Source organism: Mytilus trossulus, chromosome 2, assembly GCF_036588685.1.
Source record: "Mytilus trossulus isolate FHL-02 chromosome 2, PNRI_Mtr1.1.1.hap1, whole genome shotgun sequence".
Classification (NCBI taxonomy): domain Eukaryota; kingdom Metazoa; phylum Mollusca; class Bivalvia; order Mytilida; family Mytilidae; genus Mytilus; species Mytilus trossulus.
The window spans coordinates 4,328,345-4,347,683 of NC_086374.1; the positions used below are offsets into that span (position 1 = coordinate 4,328,345).

Here is a 19,339-nt window from a genome sequence, read left to right on the forward strand (position 1 = left end):
TGTTTTACTCATAATAGGAAAGAGTACATATCAAAGATTTACAAATACATAGATTACTTGGTTAAAAACAAAGTCTCCCATTACAAAAACAAAAAAGGGGCGAAATATACCATAGGGACATTAAAACTCATGTGTCGAAAATAAATATTCATGGCCATGGCTAAAAAAGAAAAAGACCAATAGACAAACAACATAGAAAACTAAAGACTGAGCAAAACGAACCACATTTAAAACTGGGGATAATCTCAGGTGCTCCAGAAGGATAAGCAGCAAATCCTGCTCCACGTGTATCACCCGTTGTGTTGCTCATATTATTATGAATTCGGTAATAAGTTTAATTCGGTAGGTCACATTCGTGTAGATGGTACGGATTGTAGTAACGAAAAAAGGAACATATTTGTTATCATTTTTGAAACTGATATTCAATTACGGTCAACTCACTGGCGATGGCGTCCATAAAACTTGACCTGAAATTCAACACTGGGAACCGTTGCCTCAATAGTTTCATTTTGAGCAATATAGGGGTTTCGTGACGTCACGTCTACTGATGTTGACGTCATATATTTTGTTGTGTTTTACTGGTTTTTTTTAACAAAACGCAGCAGAAAAGGTACAGCGAGCGATAAATTCGTTATACGGTAAACAACTCTGGCCTCATTTCCTATGGATTTTATTAATCCTCTATGGATCCGTAGGGGGTCAGTAGCGGATCATATGATAAAGTTTCACAATTGGGAAGCTATAACCATCTCTTTTGTCGTAAATTTTTGTTTTCACCTAACCCTCATTGTCAATTTCTAAATATAATATAAGTCAAGATATGAGGTAAACTTAACTGTATCTATTGTATTCTTTATCTTAGGTTCGAAGGGATAGATGTATTCAACGTAATCAGACAAGGATTTTCATATTTAGTTATCAAAGAGATACTTTAAGTGAATTCAATACTGATGTTGTTACACATATTTAACCTTTACATCAATGCAAAAGGTTAAACTATACAAGTCCGTGAAAGCAAATGTAACACGCCACAGGTCTGTGACAGGCAAATATATCCCTTACACAAACATGTGACAAGTTTGTTTACACTGATCCAAGTGTAAATACCAAACTTTGAATTTTTCGAAAAACAATGGATTTTCTAATCCCAGGAACAGATTACCTTAGCCGTATTTGGCACAACTTTTTGGAATTTTTGGACCTCAATGCTCTTCAACTCTCTTCTTGTTTGGCTTTATAACTTTTTTAATCTGAGCGTCACTGATGAGTCTTATGTAAACGATACGCGCGTCTGACGTAATAAATTATAATCCTGGTACCTTGATAACTATTGTAGATCAGATCTGATTTAGAGATTATCATACAAGCTGTACATGCTAATCGAAATAAATCTATTTGTACATTAGATTTTAAGGGTGAAAATCCATATGTCATTGTATCTCTGAAAACTTTTGAGCAACTGGAATTTTCAAATCAATAGTAAAAGATACCCAAGAAGCAATACTAATCAGAAATAAAATTAATACGAACGTCCTGTGACATAACACTATGCTATAAACTAAAAAAAAGGCCACACGAATCCTATTAAACAGAGATGAATTTATGTGTTCAGGAAAGGAGACATTTCCGACTCAGCCCGATACACCATGTACACACACTGATGCTTATTCGCGTTACAGTTCTTTACCAAAAGATTTAAAAAGAGAATGGAATAGTGGCTATGATAAATAGATCTGATACTTGGTCATAAGTGAAACATATTATCTGTAACGTGTCTATAACGGTCAACCAAGTAATGATACATGTATTATGTCTGTTTATCAGTTATTTCTTTTGTGAAAGCTTCTTCTATCAGACACAACATTAGTCAATGAGTGTTCATGTTTGGTACATTTGATATCGTTCATGCTAACAAATAAGCATCTTAAGGTAACATTGTTCCACATCTGCTTTATCTCCATTGAATGATTTTAAACAACAAAAAACATTCATTTTTAAGACTTATTTTTTCAACATGTAGGATGTATTTTGTAATGGGGTTCATGTTGGTTGTTTTAGCAGAATAATGTTGAACCAAGGTTATGTCAAAGAACGTCTTGTCCTTTTTTAAAAAGCTCCTCGGAAAATACCAAGACCTTGGTGATAAGTTTTCCGTATCAACTTAACAAATAATGCATGATGAACTTGAAGTATAGATTTTAGGTACTGACGTTGTTCATCATCTTGATTACATGTCATAGTATTCTTGTACTTGCCCGTTTTGATTTGTACCATTTCCTGTTTAGTCTATTTTTGATAATATCCTGTTTGCGTGGTTCATTGCTTAATATTCATTTCGCCATTGTGTAATTGTTTTGTGGTCATTTATGGTAGCCCTTTTTCGTATTTGCTAATGTGTTTTGTTCATATGCCATTTTTTTCTTAATTCACATATTTGTTTGTTTTTACAGTGATTAAAATATTATAACACGATGCTGAATTTTGAACCCCTAATTTTGATATTTTCACCTTTTATGTCTGTTATTTTCATACATTGTAGTCAATATATTTTTGCACTGTCTGTAGTGTCAAACTTATTTTCTTTTAGGCACTGGAAACTTCAGTTTGTTGATTTCAACGATATTTGTGAAACGCAATCTTTAGTGTATCATATATTATATATATATTGTTTATTGTTTATTGTATGGTTTTTCCTGAGATAAAATTTGTTCCACTTAGTGAAACGTAAAAGCGCGTAAAACAAAATCTATTTTAAAAATAATTTGTAATATTTAATCGGGACATTTAGTGGTTAAGTTGAAATATGAAAATATCAGAAATATTAAGTAACTTGACATTTAAAAATACAAGCAGTACAAAAAAGTCAGTTAATTATATATATAAATGTCATTCGTTATCACCAATAATTGTGTCTATAGATATGTAATTACATGTATATTTGATATTCATAACTCGTACTAAATGTTTTATTTCTTTTGATATCATCAAATTTGGAAAAACCTGTGTTATTCAATTCAAGGTATGATTTGAAATTTTTTATTTATCATATTTTAACACAATCATGGCCAAATACGTTTGCAATTTTCATGCACGAAAATAACAACAACACACGAAACAATGAATGTGTTTTTTTTAATTTGATATATGCTTTTTTGTATTTTTTTGTAAATGTTTTAAAATTGTAACACAGTGATGACTCCTGTAACCATATTTTGACTATTTTACCGATTATGTCTGTTTCGTTCACAAATCGTTGTACAAATAACGGGTTTGATGAGACTGTCATATACGTGAGAGGTTTGGCGCTATAAAACCAGGTTCAATCAATACTTTTCTTTATTTGAAAATGCCTATATTAAGTCAGAAAAATGACAGTTGATGTGCGTTCGTTTGATGTGTTTTATCATTTGATTTTGACATTTGCTTGGGGACTTTCCGTTTTGATTTTTCCACGGATTTCAGTATTTTTGTAATTTAACTTTTCAGATTTGTGCAGATCTGTTGTTACATAGCCATCATTGTGAACATTAATATTGGCCACAAAGTGTTTGCATGGTGAATGACATAACTACAATATATAATCATGTCGTAATGATCTATTGTATTGTTAATTTTTGTATTTATCTGTCCTAAATAGTCTCCCATTTATTTGTATTGTAGACCTTTCATGCAATGTTGTCATTTTAGTGTTATATTTAACATTTCATAAAGGTAGGCGTTTTGGCTAGCCACAAAACCAGGTTCAACCGAGCATCTTTTTTTAAATGTCCTGTTGCAAGTTAGGAACTGGCAATTGTTATCATATAGTTCCTATCTGTGTGTGTGTGTGTGTGTGTTGCATTGTCGTTTTTGTTGTTGCACGTTAGTGTTTGTGTTGGTTCGTTGTTTTCTTCTCATATTTGATGTGTTTAATCATCTGCCTTATTTATATATGTTTTTATTTTATCTTCAAGGAATATGAAACTGCTACATTTGTTAGTTATAACGATCACAACATATGCAATACATGCTGAACCAGTCATTGAATATTGCTGGACAAAGTTTAACGGAGAATATAAATATATCCAGTTTGGAAGAGAGATGTGGTTCGATCCATGTTATTTTTGTTGGTGCTATGAAGGTGGGGATCCAAAGGACCGTCCAACAAGAGCTGGGTGCAATACGGTAGATTGTCCATACATAAAATGTCCTAATGGAACACAATTACAACCCGTCAAGAACAAATGTTGCCTCGAGTGCATGGCTATTTAGTGTCAAATTAAATAGTTTTACAAGTTTGATTGTTTGAATAAATATGTAAGTTGTCATATTATTCTCAATCGTATCAGTCTAAGTATTTGGCAACTATCTGTTTGATTCGAAGAAAATTCGAATTGTGAAAGCTAAAGGTTTTTCTGATATTTACACATGTGTACGTCATTTTTACAGAAAAAAAATAAACTAGTATTCTTAACAAAAATTGCATGTACACTTTTCTTTGCACAGTTTTTTTAAACAGCTAGCTTTCGATATGATCAAGACGATATCTCCAAAAATTTACAAAAAGTTCAGAAGCGAGTGTCAATGCATATTGATGAATTGATATTATGCATTCACTTCAAATTGTGTATTTTAAATTTCGAAATCATGACCAATTTAATAGCAATTAATAAAATGGTATATTGTTTGAAACATGCAAAGTATTTCTTTATAAAATGAAAATAACACTTAATAAATGTTATGCGTCTGAAACGCTTCGTGATTTACTGTCATCAGAAACGCTCAAAGCCAAAATATTTACCAATTCTATAAGATCAGAAACGTATGAAGAGCTTTATGACTATAAAGGACTTTAAACTAATATCAGAACTGGGGTCAATATTGCTTGAGGGAGTTGGGTCATACTCTATTCGTTATTGTTCGGTAATATTAAAAGCAACAAAAAATTCTGCGTGATAATATGCCATTATCATTTGTATTTTACTGTGAAAAAAAACAAGAAAAATTCAATAAAACTTATGATAATTTATCTAACTTTGCGGTACACATATATTCTGGATTTACTGCAATTAACGACGATCCAATAACACCCCCTGCCAGACAATGACAGGTATTGACATTGTCCACGCATTGGAAGGATTCTCTCTCTTTGTATATTTTACCGCCATAACTGCAGTCTCCTAAAAAAAGGAAGCATGATAAGCACTAACTCTTTCACCATTATGTATATATATAAAGCGAAAAGTTAAAACAAAAGATATATTTGAAAACATATATATGTACAATGTAGCAACTAAAAATGAGGTGAGGTCAGGTGATCAGTTCCAGACAGAACTATTATACATTAGCCGATGCATTTAATTTTGAATATAGTTGACGGTAATGTGGACACACCAACGAATCTATAGATTAAATATACTTGTAGTAGATAGAACTTAACGCTCTATTGTCCAATGAACAATAAAATGAAATGAAGGTCATGACAATCGTGACATACGGACATCTTTAACTTGCAATCCTTCTATGTACCACAAACAAATTATTTAAAATTTATAACAACTGTAATAATAAAATTCAGAATGAAAATGGAGAATGTGTCAAAGAGACAGCAACTCACCAAAGAGCAAACAACAGCCGAAGGTCACCAATGAGTTTCCAATACAACGAGAAACTCCCACAACCTGAAACGTACTTCAGCTGGCCCCTAAACAAAAACGTATAAAAACCTACCTATTCACAAATGTTTACGTTGAACAATAATTATGAAATACTGTAAAAATTATTGTTTACCTTAAAAACACGGGGAAAAGGCTAGTTAAATATTTTAAAGCATAAAGAATTGGTACACAACATTGGGTTATGAAGCTCTTCATCCTTTGTTGTAATAAAGCATTAAATAAAAAGTATACATCGGCGTCATTGTCGAATAGGAAGACATATGTGTCTGATTTGCATATATGATAAATTACGATTTCCTTTAATACCTTGACAGAAGGGGCATCCTGTCTCTGGTTTTGTAGGGTTGTCACATTCTGGGTCAGGACAAGTCCATTCAATGCAGAAGGTGCTCATCTCAGATTTTATACATTCTCTGTGACCATCAACGATCTCTGGAAGGTTGTCATCAGTACCATATACTTTACAAATACCATACTCTTCACTTGCATCTATTTTTTTTTAAACATAAGTGTGATATGATTACCAGCTGGAAGCATATGTAAATTGTTTTAAATACATCTTGACCTAGATGTGTGACAGTAACACAGAGTTGTTGACTCAAGAGCATTAAACTGTTTCTATTTCTGGCACATTTAAGAGTAGTAGTTGGTTTTGTGCAGGTTGTATATGATCAAGTATTGATATGTGAGACAAAAAATCATTCCTATTGTTTAGGCTATTTTACATTTTTTTGTTTTTATCTTTAAATGCATTATCTTTTGTTCTAATGATGCATGACCTCAACCTGACTGCTTTGTATTGCAAAGTCTCACGCTTGAATATATTTTATGTAATTTCGGAGAGACCAACTGATCCAGAAGTTTACTACTAAAAGTTATCGTACGGCCTTCAACAATGTACAAATCATATACCATATAATAACCTTTAAAAGGCCCCGAAATCATAAATGTAAAACAATTCAAATGGGAAAACTAACGGCCTAACTTATATGCAACAAAATGATAGAAAACAAATATATAACACAGAAACAAACAACAACAACTGAATAACAGCTGGCTCCTAACTTGCGACAGGCACATTCATACATATGTGGCGGGGCTAGACATGTTAATGGGACACCCTCAACCTGGGACATTGGTGTAACAGTACAACATAACAAAGAACTATACGTCAGTTGAAAAAGGCTTCACTAACCAGATGATACAAATAGAAATACATCTACCAAATCGCAGACTGGACGTGGCTGGGTACATGTACTTCCCAACAACAAAAAGACACAAAGAACAGATCTAAGAGTACTTGCAGTTACTGACATCTTGATCAAAGCCAATACAAACTAATAGATAAAATCATGCATCTCAGACTAAATTATCAATCTGCGTACACATGCATCCATCATCCAATTGACTTAGTGAATGACGTCAAAAACAGTCAAGAGGAAATAGCAACCTTGCGTATGTTTGTATATATTTTGTTTTTCAGTCAATTACAAAAGCTCTTCATAACTAGTGTTTATATAGTTTATTGAATATCAAATTTAAATAAAACTTTGAATTACATTGAATTGAATATGTAATGTAAACTGCTACGTTGAAAATTAACTCAACACAGAAATAGTTCCCGGTATTTATACTTGTGTAATATTTCAGTTGTACAAGTTATTTTTTTAATTCCACAGATAGTTTTCGACGTTTATTTGTTCATTCTATCTAAAGTTCATTTGGAATGTTTTTTATAAACAATGTCTGTACAGTTTGCTGATGTGTTACATATTTGTCTTTCGTTCATTGGTTTGTACATAAGTTAGGTCGTTAGTTTTCTTCTTTGAATTATTTAACATTTGTTATTTCGGGGCCTTCTATAGCTGACTATGTGGTATGGCCTTGGCTCATTTTAAAAGCCAAATGATGACCTATAGTTTTTAATTTCTATATCATGTGGTCTCTTGTGGAGAGTTGTCTCATCCGCAATCATAACACATCTTCTTTTCCATGTATATTATCTTTGTTAGAAAACAATTTCCTTATACTTTGTTCCCATCAATAACGAATACTATTTAAAAAAATGCAAGTGGAAAGAAATTTTCTTTTTATAACTAATATTATGTAGGAAAAAAACATGACAGGATCAGAGAAGTGACCATACAATCACTACGATGGTTAATATCTCTCAAGTCGTATTTACATTTTTGAGGTCTGAATATCATATATAGTCATACCTAGCCAGGTATTGTTGCAATGTAGGAACAAGTTTGCAACACGATAAACAGATAATTCAAATCGCAATATCAACTACCTCGATTTTAATTTATTGTCATAAAGAAATACGGAGATATTACCAAAAACCAAAATGAAAAGCAAAGCTTATTTCAAAATTATTAACCGGTATCTTTTAGGTTTTTTATTCTCTTGATATCTTGTATACTATTCGTAAATTTTAAAACATAAAGGGGTACTCCTATTTAAGACATTTTACATACAATGTCTGTTTATTTTGATCACAAATCGTTGTCAATATAATGAAATTATACTGCAACTGTAATACATATTAGAGGTGAAGCTAGCTATAAAGCAAGGTTTTATACCAACATTTTCTACATAAGGAAATGGTGTATTAAATGAGGAATTTGAAAGTTGTTGTTCACTCATATGGTGTGTTTGAGCTTTTGATTTTGTCATTTGCTATGGACTTTCCGTTTCGAATTTTCGGATTTCGGTACATTTGTTGTTTTACTTTTATATATTGTTACCCACATAACTATCGAAAGACAATTGTATTGATCATAAAATAATCGTATTTAGTAAAGTTTATGTAACTGTGTCTCATAAAGGATAGGCAGATGTAAGCTGTCAAATGAGAATAACTGCCTTTATAGGAATACAGTTTGTTGATGACTAGAATATCTTACACACCAGAAAGGTGCCTGGAATAACTTTCAACAGGTATGTACTAGACCAAAATTTCAGAAAGAAATATACACATGGAAAAAAGTATTGCAACACCAAACTGAAATTGAAATTAAAAACACACTTTTTATTTTTTTGTGATGTAATTTGGTAAAATAGAACTACTGAAACATTATTTAAGTATCACCTGAGTTTAATCAATAAATATCGACTCGGTAAGTTTTTATCTGCACATGCAGCTACTGTACCCGTAAAGAGCAAAACAGATGTTTTCATCCTCATTGTTTTCAACACTTTAAATAACCAAATTTTTAAAGTTATGTGATTGACACCTTGTAATGGGTCCTCGACAACTCTAAACTGCAGCAAGATGACTGATTATCAGCATGAGAGAAGCAGGGAAGTCGCTGTAACAACTGCACGTATTGTTGGTCATCACCATTCCACTATAAGTCGTTTTGAGAATAAAAAATGGCACTAAACGATGTTAAAGACCTTCCGAGATAAAGAAGACCCCCTATACCATTTGCTAGGAAAAATCAAGCATAATAAAGGTTGGTCAGAAGGAAACCCATTGCATACAATACAATCCCAAAAAGAGAGTGGTGGGCATACAGGAGCCTTTTAACAAGAACTGTTCGAGATCGAATCATCGCTACTGGTTATCGTGCGATAAGACCATTTCGGAGACCTTTGCTTACCACCAGACACACAGTTTTCCGTATCCAATGTAGTGCAGAGCTCGTTTAAGTTGAAAATTAGCATCGTGGAGGAAGATTCATTGTTCAAATGGAATTCGAGTCATCTTCCTTGGACGGATTGTAGCCCAGATTTGAACCATATAGAGCATATATGGGACACTATTGGGCGGGAAGTGCATGAAAGGACACCCCAGTTTAAACACATCATGAAATAAACAATGCCCTTCATCAGAAATGGTTGCTGCTACCTTAGCAACAAATTGGTCGAGTTTTTGGCAGGAATCAGAAGACGTTAAGATGCGGTTATCCGTTTGAATGGAGGCTGAGCACAAAGTACTAATTCTTTGGCGTATAACGATCAACCATGATGTGAACAGTCATCTGAAGATTATTTTTGAAATGTCTGACATTGTAAAGTTCGACCACAGTCATAGTTGTAAAATGCATTTTTTTGTACAAAAAATACTTCATTTTGTTATTAAAATTGTGGTTATGTAAATCTTTTTTTTTAAACATTTTTTGTTCGTTTCAATGTCAATGTTATCATAAACTATGTTTCAATAATATTATACAAATATCTTATTATATATCATCCAAACAAAAGAGGCTGGCTTTCAAGTTTTGAAAAATCTAGGTGTTGCAATACTTTTTCCATGTGTATACCTTAAACATTTGTAAGTACATAAATATTCTGCACAGAACAAACAATATTACGCGTTTGGTTCTTGTTACTTTAATGTATATTTAAATATATCATAATTGGAAAAGATCATATTAAAACGATTCAATTAAAATAAAACTGATTATTACTTACATGTGCTGTCAACTATAAGCAGCTGGAATAGCACCAATGTTGTAAGCTTGAACTGCATATTTTTTTCTAAACATAACAAAAACAAATGTACTTTTTCTTAGAATAAAGTTCAATTTTTATGGTTAAAAAGAAGACAAAATAACCTCTTTAATATTTGTTTATGTAGAATTGCATAATTTCATAGAAAGTAAGAAGAAAATTGTTACCTTATTATAAGCCAACTCTATATAATTCATAAAATTACTTTGTTCCAAGTCAGAAAACATCAGTTGATACATGTGTATCTTCTAGTCAATGAACATAATATATTAATGCTGGCACTATCAGCATCACTTCATTTACTTAACTTATCATAATAATAATTGCTAGATTGGTTATTGCTTGGTCAAAGCTCAGTGGAAAATATTTCAATTCATATTCAGGAAGAAAGTAAATTAACAATTTATTACATTTTTTTAGTATTTCTTTGTCGATTTGTATTATTAACCTTTGATAATCTTGTATAAATTATCTGAACTATTCATTGTATTTATCGAAAGTCAATTAACATTGAACATGCATGTCTTTTCATATCTTATTTTATCTACTCGTTATTCCATATACTTAAAAATATCAGTTCTTAGTGTAATATGATTTGGTACGATTGCCAATGAGACAAATTTTCTAACTGAGACCAAATGATGTTAATATTAGTAACAACATGTCACCATACGACCTTCAAAATATTTTGTTTCTCAAAACTTACCTGTTATTGCAACCAATATAAACTACATGTTCCTGGACTGTGTAGTGCCTGTTTATACTATGGCCATATAGCCTGTAACGTTAACAACATATTGCATGTTCCAATTCAAAACAAAGGGTTATTTATAACCTATCATATACATCTGTGTATTAGATTGAAGTTAATTAAATTCAAAAACAAATGCACTGTTTGTGCTCAAAATATTCGAAAGCCCAACATATTATTTTTATAAGTATCATCTGGGACATTATACTGACAGCATAAAAGTCCCAGATATCAGACAGTATTTATTACAGAGCATTTAATTCTATAATAAAATCGTCCGAAGCGATTTACAACATATAATAATTCACATTTATTAGTATTTATAATAAATTATGAAAGCCCATGTTTAAATATCAGCAAATAAAAAAGAATCACTTATAACTTTGAAAATAGGAAAAAGATATGTTGACTATAAATATTGATAAATATTTGATTTAAAATATATTGCATACAACTATTTTATTATATTTATGACAGAGCATTTAATTTCTATAATAAAAGTCGTCCGAAGCGATTTACAACATACAATAATTCACATTTCTTAGTTTTTACAATAAATTATGAAAGCCCATGTTTAAATATCAGCAAATAAAAAAGAATCAATTATAACTTTTAAAAAAGAAAAAAGATATGTTGACTATAAATATTAATAAATTAATATTTGATTTAAAATATATATTGCATACAACTATTCTATTATATTTACTAATAAACAACAAAATTTAAAAAAATCGGCATGATAAAATAAAACTTCAACAATAAAAAACGTACAAATAAAATTTAGTTAGCAATAAAAAAAATAAAAGAAATTCAATTAAGGTTTGGTCCCAAGAACGATCCTTGAGGAACACCATACTTGAGACAATTCCGTCTGAAACAACAGAACCAAAAGCGATGCAATGAGTTCTCATCTCGTGATACGATTTCAACTTATTTACTATGTGCCGTACTGTTTATCTCACCGTAGTGTACCATTCGCTCCATCAGAATATACACATTAAAAACGTTGAGCCAGAAAACTGTGTTTTATTTTACTTTATTGTGCATAATAGAAAAACGACATGTTGCTACGCTTCTCTTTCCCTTTTTTATGTTTTGTTCTTCAGTAAAAATGACTACGTTAATTTATATAACTATCAACAATAGCTTCAACGCAGATCTTTCTGAAAAGGTATGGTAAACTTTTGGAAATACCAAGAGATACAAGTTGAACGTTAACCTTTCTAAAAAGGTATGGATGTTCCGCATTATCATAAATTTATGTCAGCTTTCAACTCTTCTAATGCAAATTAAAGAAAACAAACAAATTTTATAAATTATTTCGTATTTATTTATTAGTTGTTTCTGGTTTGTTTTTCTTTTTTTAATTTTTGAATACTTCCTAAATGTATTATTTAGTACTACAATGGTTAATATCTTTCAAGTCGTGATTACATTTTTTGGGTCTGAATATTATAGATAGTCATACCAAGGAATTGTTTATCTGGCGACAATGGCGACGGCTTCAACATCTGTTAAGTTGTCGGCCTAACTTAGTTTGAAAAAAATATTGTCATTGATATGGTTATATTCATAAATTTACTGTTTACAATTTTTTTATTTTTTTGAAAAACTAAGGCTTTTCTACCTCAGGCATAGATTACCTTAGCTGTATTTGCAAACTTAACTTTTTTTATTCGAGCGTCACTGATAGGTCTTTTGTAAACGAAACGCGCGTCTGGCGTATATATATACTAAATTTAGTCCTGGTATATATGATAAGTTTATTTCTAATGATAAATCACTGATAGTTTGTACGGAGTTTGATAACTATCAGTTAATATCAGTTTTACGACTATTTTCAGGCCTTTTCCACTAGATTGAATTAAAGTGCAATTACCTTATTATCAGATTTAATGCTGTGTCAATAGTTAACTATAACTTATATGCCACAAAGTGAGATCTGACAGGGAACAGGCTCGTGAGGAAAAGTCAGCGCCATCTGCTCTGAAGGTCACAAATATTGGACCGAAAAAGAAGACATTGTAAAGAATAAAACAATAACTCATTTACCCAAAATGGTTATATTTGGATCTTCTATTATACTCACACAAACTGATAACTATGACATATTTCTATACTCACTAAATGAATAGAATTGCTTCTTGTACAAGTACTGTATGATACTCTCGATTTTATTATCATACAAGAGGGAGGTTAATCGAGCTATTATCCTTTCCTAATCAACCCCTTTTCTTCGAAAAATGTGGTTATCATGTAAAATATACGACAGTTGTTTCTCATTCTTTCAGTAGGTTGATAAGATATATCATTTGATTACTACTTTTAATGGGCTATCATTTTTAAATTTAAATTGGAGTTCCGTATTTTTGTCATTCTTTTCCTTTTATTGTCATTTGAACAATTATTGTACAAAGCAAGGGTTATCCATTCATTGATGCATTAAATGAACATTTAAGATGTAGCAATGATAATTTGTATCTTTAATTGCGTATTATTTTGCCTTATTTTATTTTTTAAAGTTAAGTAAACGTGCTGATCCCTTACTTTCTAAGTGTGTATAATATGCTAACTTTTGACAGCAAAACATTTTATAATTACATATTTGTCAGAATGGCGATGCGAAAGCATTGTATATTTTTTATTAAGAAGCACCATTGAAAAATAATATGAGTAACAAATATGATCATCATTATATTGTAGATATAGATATTTTCAGTCACTGCTGTGGACAAATATGGCGGATAACCTCATCAAATTAGATACAGACAAGCTGTTACATGTACAAATATGTGTTTAATATAGATCAGCTGTAAAACGGTTGACAATTTGATTGACATACACATACCTATGATTGAGTTCACAGAAAAAATATCAATACAATATAAATGAATGATTTATTATTGTGCAACCTGTATATATACAATAGATACATATCAATACAATATTACATTACAGCCAGCCATATAGGCTTACGATGCACTGACAAATTAAAGTTCAAAATCTTGAAAAATAGATAACACATAGTTTTGGACGATGGTCTAAATTATTAGAAAATTCAACACTTCAAGTAAAATAGTTAAATAAGTTCTCTTCTGATACGATCACAGTCCAAGATAAAGTTAGCTATCATGGCTATACTTTTGTTGTTGTTAGATAACAGTTCATTTAAGGCAGCATTTGGAGGAAGTTCATTTATGTGTAGAGGATAAGCAGGATCTGGTGATATTGAAGTAAATAGTTTATTTCTCAAAACAGAGTAACGATCACAGTATTGGATGAAGTGATGCTCATCTTCAATAGATCCAGAATTGCACATTTTACATACTCGTTGTTCGATTGGAATGTTTCTATAGCGTCCTCGCTCGACTTCTAGTGGGAAAATACCACAGCGAATTCTAGCGATTGCAGATCTTTGTGTCCTTGTTAATTGCTTTTGTACGTATGGCTTTGCAAACAATTCGGTTTTTAAATGTTTATATGTTCTCAATGTTGGCATATTGTTTATTTCGTTAAACAACTTGTCTTTGAAGTCTGCTACAAGTTTACTTTTTACAGAGTCTAGTATGAATCTTGTTGAGATAGCGGAGTCGTTTTCAGTTAGGTGTGAAAGAGTGCATCTGTCCAGAAGCGTTTTTGCGCTGTTAAATATCTAATATATCATTTCTATGAATAAAAGCGACCAGGTAATTCTTCTTAAGCTGATGCTCAATCAACACCATATACATGTACGTATTGTATTTTTGTTCTCACCATGAATATTCATGAACTACTAGACATTGACCTTTAGACAAACATAACTTATGTTATTTCATAAATTTTACACGGTCATGGGAATTTATTTTATATTTTTCTCTAAATATGATTTTCCAATCAAATTTGTCTTAAGTTTTAGCAATTTGATAAACTTCTGAGTTAAGTAAAAAAACAAAAAATCATAACTTTTAGGAAAATTCAAATCTCTAATCAAATTGCAAAATCAAAGCTCAAACATATCCACGAACAACTGTCATATTCCTGACTTTGTACAGACTTTGGCGGAAAAAAAAAGTTTTATAGCTAGTTTTACCTCTCAATCGTAGGACAATCGCATTGCATTCCATTATATTGACAACACGGCGTGAGAAAAAAAGAGTTCCTTAGTAGAAAAAGGTTCTGGTTCAACAAGCATGCGAATTAGATAACATTAATCGATACTCTGAAATGCAATTAAAATTCACTTGGTCTAAGAAGTGCACCTTTAATAGTTATAAAAGAAGATTGTTAACTTAGCTTACTCAACTTTAAACAGCGATAACCGAAGCTCCTGGACGAATAATTGACTTTCTTGGTAAAGCAGACATTACAAAATAAGATGATCTCTACGAGCACAACGTCTGGTATACAACACGCATTTTCCGTACGTGAAAGTAGTTTATAAACGGCCAACGATTGATTGTGTCTGGAAATTGGTGTGCGTTTTTTTGGAAAGTTTCAGAAAAAAATGTTCAGAATTAGAAAAAAAAACATCTCCCGATGATGAGACGTACTATGAATTAGTAGTATTACCCCTCGATAAGGTAACATTATACATCACAATCCTTGGCTTACTCATGATAGTAAGTGAACTCTTTGTATCTCCAATAAATGCAACTTCAAAAGAAGATTAATTTACCTTTATAACAAGTTAACAAGTGTCTTGTTTTTGTGCTCTACAATGTAACACACCTTTCAAACAAAATCTGAATATTACTAGTACTGTTAAAATTGACATTTTGCTGGTTTGTGCTTATTGTTTATTTATACAGCTATGAGATCATCCTTTTGGAAACAATATAGACAAATAATCTAGGAGTAAGTTTACAGATATTGTGGACTATATAAAAAAGAAAATGTTGTATGATTGCCAATGAGACAACTATCCACAAAAGACCAAAATGACACAAACAATAACAACTATAGGTCACCGTACGGCCTTCAACAATGAGCAAAGCCCATACCGCATAGTCAGCTATAAAAGTCCCCGATAAGACAATGTAAAACAATTCAAACGAGAAAACTAACGGCCTTATTTATGTAAAAAAAATGAACGAAAAACAAATATGTAACACATAAACAAACGACAACCACTGAATTAAAGGCTCCTGACTTGGGACAGACACATACATCAATAATGTGGCCGGGTTAAACATGTTAGCGGGATCCCAACCCTCCGCCTAACATGGGACACTGGTATAACAGTACAACATTAGAAACAAACTATAAAAATCAGTTGAAAAAGGCTTAACTCATCAGATAGACAAAAAATAGAAGTGGACGTGGCCGGGTACTTATACATCCCGACACAAAAGGACACAATGAACATATCTGAGTGTACTCGCAGTTATCTGACAGCTAGTTCAAAGCCACTAACAACTAATAAAAAAATCATGTTTCAATGTACACTACAAAACCCAGTTTCTTCAAGACTGTTATACTGATCATTAGTTGACTGTCTTCAAGATTAAAGAAAGATTTTTATAGTTTTGTTTGGAAGCCATGATTTAGGAGATGTTCAGCAAGACCGGCGATAAGACACATTTACTTGTGTTCATTGTATGACTTTGATTGTTGTGTGCTGGAATTAGCAAGATTGACAACTGATGCATTTAACAGGTAATTATTTGAATGCATTTAATAACTGTTGATACCATAATGGAGTTATACAGATCATCTTCTTACGTTATATAGTTGAATTTTCATTCTCTATTTTTGTTTGCACCTGTCATTAGATATGATTACTTGAGCGTCCGGTTTTTTAAAACCCGGATCAATATTCTGAATTTGTTTGACTCTAGAAAACGAACCATCGGTTTTATCGCCTGACGCAAACAATTTCAATATTTCATCCTCATTGTCATCACTTGTACTGTCGCGTGCTATACAGCGCGATATAATTTATGTATTAAACAGCTGATAGGTTTTAAATCTTTTAGCTTGAACATTTATTTCCAATACGATTCGAGGTAGATAAAATATTTAACAACTTATTCTGATGCAAATTTATTATTCATTGTTAAAAGCTAGAATGACTAATTCCACGAGCGGTCTTTTAAGATAAAGAGGCTGGTCAGGTCTATGCGACGGCTCATTTACTGTAGTGGTGATACACACAATCGTTCAGCTGTGAAAGAAAACTATTGAGTTGACACAGAGCAGAGGTACATTTATAAACATGAGAAAGCCCAGAATTATGATATGTTATAAATAAACATATGCACCTTCAAAACATGTAAAAACTATTTGTTTTTAGTATTTTGAAGTTAATCTTTCTACCATGTCGTAGATATAAAAGAAGATGTGATATGAGTGCCAATTATATAACTCTATCTATAAAAGTAAACCTTTTGTTGCAGTTTATACAGATTGTATTGTCCAATAAGTAAGTTTCTGTCTATATTTTTTTCTTGATTTTATATACATATATTATGATATTTGTGATCTCTTTTTTGGAACTTTTACAATGTTTTCAAACTGTACAGAATTTCTTCATTTTGACTTGATTGTGTTTATTGTGATGTGCTGAACCAAGTTATTGGGTTTTACTCAGATTTAATGAATTATTCCACAATTTGTCCTTGCATGCTGTCTGCTTTTTTGAGTTGGTAGTCACCATAAAGATTGCATGAAATGCTACCAAAACCATATGTTGGTGACTAGATATTTTACAAAAATTCCAAGTTTTATCACTTAGTCTACATTTGAGACACAGAAAACATAACGCATTGATTATAACATTCTATACATTCTATCCATGACATATATAAATGAAATATATGCTCAGATATCCAGGTAAAAAAAATATGTAATGCTTGTAATGAACTTTAACATGGTGCAAAAACCACCGATGTCATCTTTAAGAATGGGAGTTATCTTCCTTTATCCAGTACTGTAGTTGAATCAATGCAATATCCTATTTTACATCCCACTGATAAATTAGAGTAATATTTACCCTTCATTGCTTACAAACCCTTTGATTGTTCTGTAAGTGTTTCTAGAATATATCAGGCCATTACATTTGGTTATATCGAGACCTTTTATAACCGACTATATAGTACGGATTTTGCCTTATATTGGAGACAATAAAGTTACCTTAAGTTGCTTGCATCTGCCTCTCATAAACTAGATTTACTAGTTGAGTGATTGATAATCGTAGCAAAGCCCCGTATATTAAAATATTATTATTTGATTTTTTTCAAGACAATAACAATCAAAACCATGGAGTAAACAAGGACTCATAAAACCAAAGGACATTAACATCAAGAGTTATATATAATAAATAAGAAACAACACGAACTCCCCTAAAAACCTGAAGTGAATTCAGGTGCTCCGGAAGGGTAATTATTTCCTGTACCGTATACGGCACCCGTAGTGTTATTTCTTTGTTCAGTTCGATAAAGATGCAAATAATGGCTGAGGAAGAATATCAGATATGATTTCTGACACACTTTTGTCATAATGGCCAATCAGTTCATGATAGCGATCGTAAAATTTCTTGAGTGATGACCTTAATTTGATTGATTTATATCCCTGTCTTAGCAACTTTTGAGAAATCAGTATTCCTCATTCAACGAAATCAACATACTTTGAGCTAGCTAACTCTAGATTAACGTATCAATTGAAAAACATATACTCCATATGCCGGTGACGCTGGGATGTTGCTACACAGAAATGGAAAGTTGTCTTTAGGAAAATTAAAATCATCGCCGATGTCATAAATTTTGGTATTCAACCTACCATCAGTAGTTATTGCGAGAAAAAGGTCTAAATATGAAGCAGATTTATCTGTGTCGGTAGTATCTTTAATTTCAAGTTCAAATGTAAGTGATCACTGAATCTATTATTATTAAGAGACAGAACATCATCAACATACCGAAAGGTGGAATTAAAAGACTGGGCTAATTTCTTTTCTCCTTTCTGTACAAGCCCTCTGATAAATTCTGCTTCTTAGGAATATAAAAACAAATCTGCAAGTAGAGGAGCGCAATTGGTACCCATTCAGTTAGAAGACCAAACCTATAAATTCAACAAATATATACAATATTGAAGCTTATAATTGACATCTACTCATTTCACCAACATAATATATGTGTGATATTTTCATTATGTAATTCACGGACTAAGTGGCCTATAGGGGTTTGAATAGATACTCTGTCAACACTGATGTTGTGAGATCGAACCATACTGGTGACTTTTGTGGTTGACTCATATCTTAATTCATTGAATTGTAAATTGACCTAGATTGTCATTTTTTCTGCAAAATATATTTACAGCAATTTAGTATAGTTTTACAGTCAATATACATGTGAATGATGTTCAGTTAAGATGACGACCATTATTTGTTACCTTAAATTTTATTCATATTTTTGCACAAATTTTGCATATTTTTTTATAATCTTGTTATAAAGCATTAAATATCCAACACAGAATCATGATGTTGTTTAATCTGAGT

At 31.6% G+C, this 19,339-nt stretch overlaps 1 protein-coding gene and 1 long non-coding RNA gene across 2 annotated transcripts; one reads left to right on the top strand and one right to left on the bottom strand.

Annotated features, from left to right (window-relative positions):
- On the top strand, positions 1–4,305 carry LOC134706315 (uncharacterized). Its single transcript, XR_010105609.1, has 2 exons — positions 1–3,019; positions 3,954–4,305. It is a non-coding gene; the product is annotated as an uncharacterized LOC134706315 (long non-coding RNA).
- Positions 4,306–4,989: 684 nt separating this feature from the next.
- LOC134706313 (uncharacterized) lies at positions 4,990–10,935 on the bottom strand. Its single transcript, XM_063565145.1, has 4 exons — positions 10,825–10,935; positions 10,080–10,145; positions 5,964–6,146; positions 4,990–5,159 (listed from the first exon to the last, which is right to left on the bottom strand). The coding sequence occupies exons 2-4, from the start codon at positions 10,135–10,137 to the stop codon at positions 4,996–4,998; spliced, it is 405 nt and encodes a 134-aa protein (XP_063421215.1). The 5' UTR covers positions 10,138–10,145; positions 10,825–10,935; the 3' UTR covers positions 4,990–4,995.
- Positions 10,936–19,339: the final 8,404 nt, after the last annotated feature.

What these genes read in the sequence shown, in the direction of transcription:
- LOC134706313 (XM_063565145.1), bottom strand. Translation starts at nt 10,137, where the DNA reads ATGCAGTTCAAGCTTACAACATTGGTGCTATTCCAGCTGCTTATAGTT. An exon ending in GCTTATAGTTGACAGCACAT is followed by an intron (nt 6,147 to 10,079) that starts GTAAGTAATAAT and finishes AAAAAAAAATAG; the next exon opens with ATGCAAGTGAAGAGTATGGT. An exon ending in AGGATGCCCCTTCTGTCAAG is followed by an intron (nt 5,160 to 5,963) that starts GTATTAAAGGAA and finishes TCCTTTTTTTAG; the next exon opens with GAGACTGCAGTTATGGCGGT.